Source organism: Hemicordylus capensis, chromosome 12 (genome assembly GCF_027244095.1).
Source record: "Hemicordylus capensis ecotype Gifberg chromosome 12, rHemCap1.1.pri, whole genome shotgun sequence".
Taxonomy (NCBI): Eukaryota; Metazoa; Chordata; class Lepidosauria; order Squamata; family Cordylidae; genus Hemicordylus; species Hemicordylus capensis.
The window spans coordinates 4,980,920-4,993,521 of NC_069668.1; the positions used below are offsets into that span (position 1 = coordinate 4,980,920).

Here is a 12,602-nt window from a genome sequence, read left to right on the forward strand (position 1 = left end):
GTATGAAATTTTGTCACTCATGGATTGCCCAAAGAATGTCAGTGATTGATTGGTCCTCTTTAGGACCCAGAGCCTCGTTGAATGAAGCTCTTTTTAGTTGTTTTGTGCACCATCCCTATCAAAATATATTACTCCCCCAATAGTCCCTGATTTTGTTGTTCTGATTCCCTGAGCTTCTAAGTGGGGCTCTGCATGGTAGAGCCGTTGGAAAATCTTTGCCTCTTTCAAAACATGAGTGTCGTTCACGATCCTTCGGAGCAGATTTGCGTCTTTAAATGGTCCCCCTCTTTCCTTGTGTAGTATATTTTTGAAAATATGTCAGTCACTTTTCAAAAGCAATATAAAGAGCCCTGGAAATGTTTTTTGTAGGCAGGGAAAACATATCAGAAATCACTTTTAAAACTCTGTATAAATACAAGAAATACATTGGCTGAGATCAAGTTTTAAAAATCAAAATCAAACCTTATTGATATCTGGAGTAGCTTCTGTATAGGCAGGAATAGGGCAGGATCAGATTTATTAATACAGGTGTGTGTGTGTGTTTGTGTGTGTGTGATTTCCAACCCCAAGCCCTTGGGATGGGAATCAAATACATTTCAGTTGCTTGGAAAGAGAACAAGGGCTTTTACATCTGCATGTTTCATGAGTAATCCACTTGCATGAGTGGTATTAATAATATATTTTATTTATTTTTACATGTTAACTTTTTTTTTATAGTTATGCATTTACATTTATATTCTGTCCTTCCTCCAAGGAGCCCAGAGTGGTGTACATAAGAACAGCCTTTAGGTCTGATCCAGTCCAGCACTTTATTTTACACAGTGGTCCTCCAGATGCATGGTTTGATGCTTATCCTCACAACAACCTTGCAAGGTAGGCTAGATTGAGAGAGAAGTGAATGCCCCAGAGTCACCCAGCGCGTTGCATGGATGAATGGGGATTTGAACTTGGTCTCCCCGGTCCTCTTCGAACCCTCTAACCACTACACCATACTGGTGTAGTGTTATTGAGGGGTGGGATGCACCGTACCATAGCAACATGGTCTGAAAAACAGAGATTTCTGTTTGTGTGACTCCACCCCACCCTGCTTAGGGAATTTGCTGGTGCAGATTTTGCAGGTTCCCTGCTTTACGCCTCTTCTGCAATTAGACTGCTCACTGAGGCTGTTAAGTTTGCAAATCATAAACACATAAATCACCTCCCTACCGGCTTGAAAAAAAAATCATACAATATGTTTGAGGCTTTTGCCCTCTGAAATAAAGGGCAAAATGATGTTGTTGATGATGATGATGATGAAATGCAAGTCACAAATAGAAACAAATAGAAAATTGGTGTTGATGTATTTCAGTTTGATACGCACACGCATAAATGATGGTCACAAAAATAGCATTAGCAGATGCTTCTCTGGCCTTTATTGCACATGTCTAACCCCAGCTGTACAAAGAAGGGGGACCTCAGTGGAACCGCGTCTCAAAAACCTTTCTGCCCAGTTGTTCCTGCAGCGTGTTAGTTTTCTGGGCCGGAAGGTGGAATCGATGGATAGCCTTGCCATGGATGTTCCTCTGCGGAGGCATATGCAGCCACTGTGTGATGTTGACTAACAGAGATTCATTTCTGTGATGGTTTGATTGGAAAATAATGACTAAGAAACTGTTCCAGTTATGTTTGACATACCTTCTTCTAGACTGGGCAACTCAATATGTAACAGAGCGTAGCATACATTACAAAGCGTAGCATACATTATCTTCTTAAAATGCCAAAGCAATTCAACTGAGTGCTGAAAACTACCAGGGATCGGCCTGGAGTTTCCAGGAATCAGAATTAGGGGTGGGCACGGACTGTTTGGTGCGGTTCAGTCCGAATTCGGACTGAATTTGGACCAAACCGTGGGTATGCGGACCGATTTGATCAAACCGATTGGCTGGGCCAGTCAGTCCAACAAACCAACTTGAAGCAGTTCGCAATCGAACCGCTCAAATCGGCCCAGTTTGTGGCGGTCCTGTTCACAGTCGAACCAGTTCTGCACATCCAATCAGCAGCCATCTCCTGGCGACTATTGAAAATGATGCTGCAGATTTGAATAGCTTGCTCTTGTGAAAGATATTTGAAAAAAATATGGAATAAGAAATGAAATATTTGAAAAAAAGATAAGGAGTAAGAAATGGTCAGGAAGAGCTTCAGGCAGAGTAGGGAGCTCACCAACTTAGCATGAATCTTTAACTGAGCCAAGTAACAATATACACAGTGTTTGGGACAGAGCAGTTACATCCTAAAACTTTATAATAGCCAAGAATCTTGTGGCACCTGGAAGACTCCAATAAGCTTATTCTGCAATAAATTGGCTAGTCTTCAAAGTGTCACAAGAATGTGCTGCAACAGACTAGCCCACTCCTCTGGTCATGTTTTCCCTCCTAATTCCCATCCCCACCTCTCCCACCCTCCCCATTTATAAAATGCACACAGCTCTATAAATGGCGTTTTCCGTTTTTGTGTGTGTCATTCCCTAGATTAGATTTCTGCAAGTGTCCAAATGCCTTTTCCATGGTGTGTATTTTAAATTAGTTCTCAGGCCACAGATATCAAAACGCTCCCTCGGTTTTCTGTGGCCGTTGATCCCAGAATTCTGGGGCGTTTCGTAGGAAAACAAACATCAAAACATTCCAAGGTAATAGTTATGTGTCGTATTAAATGACGAAAAAAGAGAGAAAGGGAAAGGAAGCCTTGAGTGTCTTTAGGAAGATGAGACCCTTCATTAGGAAACGCGCCCCCCCCCCCCAATGCCATCCACCGCCTTCCTTTTTCTATCTTAAATCTATCTGAAGCACCATTATAGCTTTTCAGTTGGCTTCCTGTGAGGAACCTTTTTCTATGCCGTTGTTGTTCTTCCTTGGAAGAAAAAGGGGGAGGCTGCACTCCAGTGGGGAGTTTTCACCGCTTCTGCCCTGGGACTTGTATAATATCTATACAAAGTGCAAGCGATTGTTCCAGAGCCTAATTCAAACCTGGCTCCCTTTTGATTTTCTTCCCCCCTTCTTCTCAGGAGAAAAGCCACCATTTCACAGCGCTGGGTGGACGCAGAAAAACAAGTTAATGATCTAAACCTTTTAATTCAGGGAAGCTTGTCTCTTTTGGAGTGCTTTTGAGTCTCTGGTAAACAGACGAGGCCCCCTTGTTCTTCTGCCTCTATGCTTCTTTCTTTTTCTCAGCTAGCTACGAAATTTGGAGTTGGCTTCCTCCCTCTCTCCAACTGGCTATTGAATGAAGAGTGAGACACAATGGAGGAAAATCATGTCTGGCACATGCCTTTTCTTACCTGGTACGCCTTCGGGATTAGGTTTTGTTTTTAAAACCTATTGTATGGTGCCCTATCATTTAGGCGATTAAAACATCCTTATTTGTCGTAACGTTTGGAAACATTTTTTTTTTTAAATTCAGATTTAATATCGTAGAAATGCAGTGTGCTGGAAGAATTAAGTCTGCAATCCTATGCATACTTTTTGGGAGTGTGCCTCATTGGACTCAGTGGGGCTTGCTTCTTAGTAAGCATGCAGAAGGTTGCTTTGTAAGAACTCACTGCATTTCTCTCCCTGCCAGTGCTGGCTGAATCTTCAACCTTGTTGCTTTTGCCGATGGGTTGGAGCACGATCCCAGCCTCTTGGTACCGAATATGGGTTTGGTTCAGCTGAAGCTATGCATCTTAAGCACCATTGGCTTTCGTTTGAGGGGCTTAAGCACCTACTCTGCTCTCCCATTGAAATCAGTTACCTGTCAAAGTGCTTGACTTTGGCTGGAAGATAGGAAGTTGTCTTATACCGAGTCACATCATTGGTCCATCCAGCTCAGGATTGTTGACAGTGCCTGGCAGTGGGCCTCCAAGATTACAGGAATGAACCTGGGACCTTCTGCGTGCAAACATGTTGATGCTCTGCCACCGAACAATGGCCCCATCCCCTAAGGGGAATATCTTACAGTCTTCACATGTAGACCAAATGCAAACAAAGGTGGATCCTGTTTAGGAAAGGAGATCGTTTATGCTTGTTACCACAAGACCAGCTCTCCTCTCCTCAAAGGCATCCTGGATCCTGCCATATCTATGTCTTTGCTTTAACCAAAGATCAACATATAAACAGAGGGAAACAAGAAAACATACCACAAGGATCATGGAATGAGGTCTATATTTCAACATTTAATTCAATGTAATGACGGTCTAATAATTTTAAAGATGGCCAGGGCAACATTTACCCTTCAGTAATATGCGGATGTCTTTCTTCAGATACACAAATGTATCCCTAGGGACTAATAGGAATATCTATATTACTTAGGAGATAACTCTGATTAGCCCTAATATCCTATAGAGGACATTCTAGGAGGTAATGAGTCCTCTACTGAGCCCAGGTTCCCAGATGTGTCTCCAACAACGAATCTTAAGAGCAAGCCCGATGAGGAACATCTGCTTCTTGTGAGGCATACTGTTGCAAACATTTTTTTTCTTGTTTTAGTGTGTTCTGTTTGTGTTTGTGGGGAGAGCAAGAAAAGAAATGAGAATAGCTATGAACGCAGCGCACATGTACACACACACAAAAGAGAATACTGTACATTATATTATCAGTGCATTTCAGGACTCAGCAAATTCAAAGAAGGGGGATCAGACAACTAAAATACAACTAGGACAGCACTAGACAGCCCTTTTCATGCACAGCCTTATTTTGCTGAACAATTTTCTTCTCCCCTGCCCCACACCAAACCACTATTAGAGCAATCCAGACTTTTCCCATTGGCTTGGATATCCCAAGTGGGGATGGAAGGGATCCTTAAAAATAAGTGTCTGTTTTTAGAAATGCTTTTCTGTTTTATTCATTTTTAAATGTTTTTGAAATGTGTGGTGTTGGAGAAGAATAGGCCAAGTGATTTGGATAGAAAAGAACATAATGAGTAATAATAATTCAAGAGCCTGCTGTGAATAGACACTGTATGAAGATCTGAAAGGAACAAAGCCTTGCTCCAAAGCTTACAATCTAGATGAGAAAAAAGGGAGCAGAGATAGCAAATAATAGCAAATAACTAAAATAGAGGAGGAAATTTTATTATTATTTATTATTTATTCAATCTGATAATGTAATTAGATTACCTCTAATTGAAAGAAAACTGTACAAGGTATATTGGTTTGTTAAAAAGAATCCAAAGGTAATAGGGTAATATCTTTTTGGAAATAAATTAGATTTAAGCCACATCTGGGGGGGATTGAATGGGCCAGATCTCAGCTGGCAAAGCACCCTAAATGTAGGATCAACCATGGAAAATGCCCACAAAGCAAAGAAGTGGAAAGAACCCAAAGAACAGAGAGAGCGAGGGGGACGATTGAATGAAATCAAAGAAGAAAGATGATAAGGAGCAAGAGCGAGAGAATGCACTTAAGTTAATAATAAAATCATGGAGAGAATTGTGGAGAGACAAGGACTGATGCAGGAAGGTTGAATCAGAGGCCAGTCTAGTGTGATGGGGGTGCATTCTCAGATATGGGAGACTAGTCTGAGATGTGACTGGGAAAAGAAATGGGAAAGAAGAAGAGCAAGAGGAAGGCTTAATCATAAGAAGCAGATTAGAGAAGTGAAGATGTCTGCCGACCTGAAACAAGATGGAGCAGGAAGTTGTCGGAGGCCGATGTATGGATCTCTAGGACAGAGCTAGAGAGTTTTAGTGTGTGATTTTGCCCTTCTGCAAAAACACAGTGCTTGAGCCATCAGACAAACACAAAATCGCAATCTGCTTTTATTCGTCTTGGTATCAGATAGTTCATATCAGTTACATAGCTAGTTTAATCAAGAGATGCTGGCAACTGTCACAACCTTGTTTTTAATTTATAATCCCCCTTTATGGGGGGGGGGGAACACATAAGCCTTGTTCTTTAAAGTAACTTAATTTTTTTTAGATTGAATTTGAGATTTTCATTTTGCAAAACTGAAAACTCTTCAGTTTAGTAGAATAAAGTTCCCTATCTTCACTGTAATTGACAAACATATATATATGTAGCGGGGGAAAGAGTTGCTTTTCAGCCTTTAAAAAAATTCCAACATGTGTAGTTTTGTATTTTAAAATTGGATTCTATTTGTTTTGTAAATGAATTTGTAATCCACAAATGGCAAGATTTCTAACTTGTTAATTGTAGGCATAGGTGTTTTTATTTTATTTTATTTTATTTGAACCTTATTTTATTGCTTTCATTTCCAAAGCAGATGATACATAAAAAGCATCCGTTGTAAGCAAACTGGGCGCATAACTTTTCATTTTCACTGGGTCATTGGTGCCGGTTTCCAAGGGAGGAGGAGAAAGGTCTGAACAGAGACGCAAGTTGAATTATTACCCACAATTCAGCACTCAGCTCAGCGTTTTTAATTCCCATTGATTTTAAAGGGATATAAGCACAATACATTCGGCACAGCCTAGCATCCCATAAGGTTTATCTCTTTTTCTATGCTTCGTCTCCATATTAGGAGCTGAACGGGTCTGTAGGTCCTGATGAACAGAACTGAGCATGTGACGCCTCCCTGGTGCTCAACTGCGTCCCTTTTTATTTATTTATTTATTGGTTTATTGGTTTGTTTAAAGATTTTATATACCGCCCAATTCATAGACTCGGGGCAGTGTACAAGGCAAGAACAGCATCCAGGATTTAAACAAAACAAAACTTAAAGGGCAAACGCCTGTCTTCAATAAGGTTTTAAAGGTTGAAAGGGAGGAGGCAGACTAAATCTGGGGGCGGGGAGAGAATTCCAAAGTGAGGGGGCAGCAACAGAGAAAGCCCTTCCACGGGCCCTAGTACTGTGGAGCTCCCTGAGACCTGGGATCGAAAGAAGGGCAACCTGAGAAGATCTCACAGGGCAAGGCAGGCCAGGAGAGGCAGTCCTGAAGGTAAATAGGCGCTAAGCCCTGAAAGGTTTTTAAGGTGATAACCAGCACTTTGAATTGGACCTGGAAGCAAATAGGTAACCAGTGCAGTGACCGCAAGAGAGGTCGGATTACTATGTTTTGATTGGATTGCTGCCATAATGCCCAAAGCAGTCCTGTACATGCCCAGAATGAAATGAGCTCTGTGGGACTGACTTCTGAGTAAATTTGCTTGGGGTTGGGCTGGAAAATCTCCTCTCTGGATACACATCCGGAGCTGGCAAAATGTAACCTGCCAAAGTCTCCTTCAGGTGTTCTGGGAGGAGAGCTGGTCTTGTGGGAGCAAGCATGACTTGTCCCCTTAGCTAAGCAGTGTCTGCCCTGGTTGCATATGAATGGGAGACTTGATGTGTGAGCACTGGAAGAGATTCCCTTCAGGGGATGGAGCCGCTCTGGGAAGAGCATCAGAAGGTTCCAAGCTGCTTCCAAGCTGACCCTGGCAGCATCTCCAAGATAGGGCCAAGAGAAATTCCTGCCGGCAACCTTGGAGAAGCCACTTCCAGTCTGTGAAGACAAGACTGAGCTAGATAGACCAATGGTCTGACTCAGTAGATGGCAGCTTCCTATGTTCCTAATGGCAGAACTGGATGCTTGCAGTTACTCCTAGAAATCCCAAAGTATCTGTTAGGTGGCAACGTTTGGTCCCAATCCAAAAGCTTTTGGTACAGTTATGAAGTCCCTACCTGCACAAGGTCTTCATGTATAGTGTGGAGAGCAGCTCCATGCAGCATGTATCCAGACACTGCAGTGAAGTCTGCATTCCCAGGAGCTTTCTAAGCACACAGGACGGCTAACAGAGCATTAAGGGATGGAATCAGGTGTGTATATGGGAGCGGAGTCTTTGGTCACCTGGACTCCCATCCAGCTCTAATCACGGGCAGCCAGTCACAACTGGTGGCCTGTGATGAAGATGCACACTGTAGCGGATTCCAGCCTTTGTCTCAGAGCAAGTTCACGTGAAGAAACAAAATACTGAATCATCCCCGCTGAGCTGCCTGGCTAGGCTTCTCCTAAAACTATTCTGTATTATCGGTAGGTTCAAAATGCTGCCACCACCACCCCTTTTATCTACAGAAATGCTCTGGGCTTGGGATGGAATAACCCAGAAAAAAACCCCTCTTAATTTTGCTCTTGGACAAGTATAAAAATCTTCCACATGCAAGCAGACATGTGGTGAGAAAACTGATAGTTGCTGAATGGCTGAGGATGTGTTTACACCAAAGAAATCCCCCTTCACACCCCCTTTTAAAAAAGACCCAGAGAAGCTTGTAAAAAGTAAAGAACTAAAAACCAGTTTTATTCAATTACTACAGACTGCTTCCGTCTGAGCATTTTTCCGCTTTTAGATATAGTTAAGAATACTTAGTAAGATTACAAAAATAGGTTGTCTTAATGCACACTTAAATGTTTATCTTGCTTCCCTGGCAGTACAAATGTGTTATGCCATAAGGATAGCTTTTACATGTAAAATGTGTAGACATGGAGTGGGGAGAATAAGATGGCAAAGCTTCTGGTAATAAACACGACTTCTCTTTCTCTCTTTCCTCTCCTCCTGCCAAGGTAAATTGAACAGTCAAGACACTTACAACAATTTCACCAACAATAATCCCGGGAACCCACGCCTGTCTCCTCTTCCAAGCCTGACTGTGGTGGTACCTCTTGCTCAAATCAAGCAACCTATGACATTAGGGACCATCACCAAGCGTACAGGGTAAGCGAAATGATTTTGAATGACGATTTCTATGTGTGTTTTTAAAAAAATGTTTAAATGTTTTAATATATAGTCTTTAGATGTTTTAATATATAGTCTTTCGAAGCGAATTTGTTTTAGTAGCAGTCTCTCCATTTTATACTTTAAATATTTCCGGTGCATTCCATGGAGAGAAAGGAGAATAAAAAAATAGGCATGCAAAGAACTCCAGGGCATATATCAAACCAGGTCTGTAAATATTTGCCTAACATTTCCAAGTTCTTCTTTATTTTTTAATTTTGAGGGCTCATTCTCTTAAACCACCCAAGGGATTCGTTGTCTTCTTGACATCAGAGATAATTAGTAACAAAACCAAAGGATTTCCTGGGCCCTGCTAAGCTGTCTAAACGTGTGTGTTTTTTGAGAAGCTTAATAACTGTGACATACGTAGGATTGCTCTGACGATCAGAGCTTTTCACCTTTTGTTATTTTTTAAACATCATTTTATATTTCTTTGGGGCTGAGCTGAAACCTTAGACGGAGATGGTGGGGCTGGAATTGTTCCTCTAATGGGCCATATTTCACCACTACCTAGTTTGGGATGGAACTCCTGCCAGCCAGCATTGCCATCTTTCCCTCCCACAATTCCCTCTGAACCACACTACATGATGACAAAGCATCGTTCCAAGGGGAACTGTGGATTATTATTTTTAAAGGTTGCCACCTTTTTATTATATTCACCCCCTAGCCTGCCCATCTCTAGGACTTGGTGTGCATTACAGGACTAAAGACGGGGACTAAAGACGGGGATGCATTTCTCAGAGTGATTTTCTTTCTGTTGCTTTGGTTTCTCTAGCTTCACAGCCACGATACGTGACATTTAAAGTTTCCTTAGCCCAAATGGACTCAATTTTTCTTAAATCAATAGCAGCTGAATGGGGACTATGGTAGAAGGTAAAGGGACTTTATTTCTCCCCCCCCCCCCCGCTGTAGTCTTCCCCCCCTCCGCCCGCTGTAGTCCTAGCCCACCGGGGGCTTGATCCAACTGCTATTTACCCTGAGAAAAAGCTCTTGCCGCCAGTGGGAAATTTTGACTGAAACCCGATGCCTGTAAAGGCTCACAGTGCTTGAAACATTGCATGTAATTTTGCCCCCAATGCACAAAAAAAGAAAAGAAAAGGGGAAATAAGTCTCTGTGTTTGGAGAGGGGTAAAAATGGTATCAAACCTCTTCACTCCCTCTTAAAATTTCACATCTAACTTCTTGTGTAGAATGCACCCTTGTAGGGGGGCAGTGGGATTGCAGTGAGAAAAGCAGGAGTTTCATGCTGCATATATAATTCTATAGACAGGGACTCATTTCACGCCTTCACCGGAAGAACGTGTGGAAGTCAAGCCCGTGAGTCCGGTCCCCGCTCACCCCCATTAATTAGAATCTCTGAAAGGGTCTTCTTTCTTCCCCCCTATAAGAGCTCTTTCATCGTAGATTTCTTGTATCCAGTTACGTTGATAGGAGGCTGCCTGGAACTCTGATGCTTTTCAGTCCCGAGACGCCGTGTTATCGTCTTGACCACGGGTCACAGCAAACAAAACATACAGTTGCAGGAACACAGATATGCACAGCGTAATTAAATATAAATCTGTAAACAAAACAAACCAGTCAAACAATTTAAAAGATCAGGTGTCCGTAGAGCAGTCTGTCACGAGAATGTCTATTGAAAGATCTTTCAGCTGCCTCTGCAGAGAGTACGTTTAAAAAAACAACAACACCACCGGCCTTTCTTGATTTGCCAATCAAAACTCAATTTTTGTGCGTGGATTGGACCAGGAAGCAAAAAGGGTAGGAAACCCAGAGAATGCCAGCTTCTGGTCTTACTCTGATTTGCCCAGTCAAATAAATAATGAGGAATGTCTTCCAGAGAGACAGTAAGGCAATTCACACCGCCGTTAAAAGGGTAGAACAAGGGTCCTACCTAGCTTTGGGAACTGTGTGAGCTCCTGGGTTCTGATTGTGTGCTATCAAAAATGAGGTAGGAGCAGGGAGGGATCGTCTGCGAAAGAGGAGCTGGGCAGGACAGCTTTTTCGACAGCTTTCCCTACAAGTGCCATGTAGGATGCCCTGCACAGCTTCTCTTTCGCAGTGCCCTAATACTTGAAGGACTCCCCAGGGGTACTTGGAGCCCTCCTGCCTCCCCACGCTGCAGCCACGCTATATGCTCCCCATCTGAGGATCGCCAGCTTGAAGCCGATGTGTCTGCTGCAGAAGGGGAGGGTAGAGGTTGAAGACCCTCCTCCTCTGCTCCTGATTGGCTGGCCACGTGCTGAAGCTCAGCAGACCCCTCCCCTCAGCCTGACAGACAGGCTTAAGGAAATTAGCACCCAGTGCTCCTATGGGAATTAATTCCGAGAAGATGGCCAATGAGTTGCTTAGTGTGGATGTGAGCCACTGACTGGACTAGTCTGTCTCCTTAACTGTGACATTCATGGTTTGATGTATCTATGTGTACACACTCACACACATTACAGTTATGAGAGACTCGCTACTCTAGTCATCCAGATTAAGTTACTCATAAGCAGCTTTATTGAAACAAATGAGAATATAAGTGTAATTCTCCTATTGATTTCAGTGGGAGTACTCATGAGTAACTTAGTCTGGATGTAAGCCAGTGACTGGAGTAGCCTGTCCCCATAACTTGGTGTGTGCGTGTACACACAGACACACACAGACACAGACACAGTCGCTGGAGTACTTGAGTTGAAGGTTTGCAACATAGGGACATAGGAAGCCGCCATATATTGGTCCATCCAGCTCAGTATTGAAGACTGGCAGCAGCTTCTGCAAGGCAGGGGTCTCTCCCAGCCCTTTCTGGAGGTGCCAGGAAGGGAACTTGGAACCGAGATGCTCTTCCCAGAGTGGCCCCATCCCCTAAGGGAAATATCTTACGGTGCTCGCACAAGTAATAAGTAAATAATAAACAAATGTGGTCTCCCATTCATATGCAACCAGGGCAGACCCTGCTTAGCAAAGGGGACAAGTCCTGCTTGCTACCACCAGACCAGCTCTCCTCCCATAGGCAACCGAAGGGTACGCTTGTTTCAAAAGGTTGGGAAGCCTGATATACTGCATGCAGCAACATGAAGAAACAGAGTCCTCAGGAGGGAGAATGGACTACGCCACGGTAGACTGCAAGAGGGGGAATCACATTTTTGAATGCTGCTCCGTGGCATAATCTTTCTGAAGGTAGGGAACTCACACTGCAAGCTTAGGATGGGAAGGCTGGCTTTCTCCCTGATGAGTTAGTTCACTCTTTATTTGCAGGGATTATTTGTATGAAGGACCGTTTAGAAACTACATCCCCTCACCCGCATGCCAGAGTCTCATAGGAACATAGGCAGCTGCCAGATACTGAGTCAGACCCTTGGTCCATCTTGCTTAGCATTGTCCACACAGACTGGCAACAGCTTCACCAAGGTTGCAGGCAGGAGTCTCCCCAGCCCTATGGATTCCTGCACCTATAGATCAGGAGAGTGTTACGCACAATCTGAGCACACCAAAGAGGCCAGTCAAACCAAAGGCCTTGCTTCAGTCAGCCAAGGATGATTTTCATCCTCCAGTGCACGTCCTGTCTCCTCTTGGAGAATCCACTTCCTTTAACCTCCTTTTATGTTTTCCCTGTGTGTGGCTGTTGTTCTTTGGATAGGATTCTGGGGGAACCTTGTCTGTCATTCCATTGCATTAGTTGTTTCTCAAGAAGCTGGGGTGGGGGTATAAAAGAAAAAGAAATGTCGATTATGGACTTTCGATGTTGCATATCAGACAATGTCTGTTGTTTGCTCAGGAAGCTATAGGGCTGAAAGACCCACGTTCCTCCAGGCTGCAACTCCAAATTTTATCATGGTTGATTAGGCCTCTTGCCTTTTGAGTCAGGTTAGTTAAATGCTGAGCAGCTTACGCTAATCTTTTGAAG

General features: G+C 43.2%; 1 protein-coding gene across 18 annotated transcripts in view; it reads left to right on the top strand.

Moving 5' to 3' along the window:
• The window catches only part of BCAS3 (BCAS3 microtubule associated cell migration factor), a 535,871-nt gene that overhangs the window by 207,156 nt on the left and 316,113 nt on the right, over positions 1–12,602 (top strand). For all 18 annotated transcript variants that reach the window (XR_008311725.1, XR_008311724.1, XR_008311723.1 and 15 more), the window contains one exon: positions 8,506–8,656. Coding sequence is in view for 15 of the 18 variants with exons in the window: in XM_053274524.1 (XP_053130499.1) it covers positions 8,506–8,656 (151 nt within the window). In the remaining 3 variants the exon portion in view is untranslated. The remainder of the gene's footprint in view (positions 1–8,505; positions 8,657–12,602) is intronic.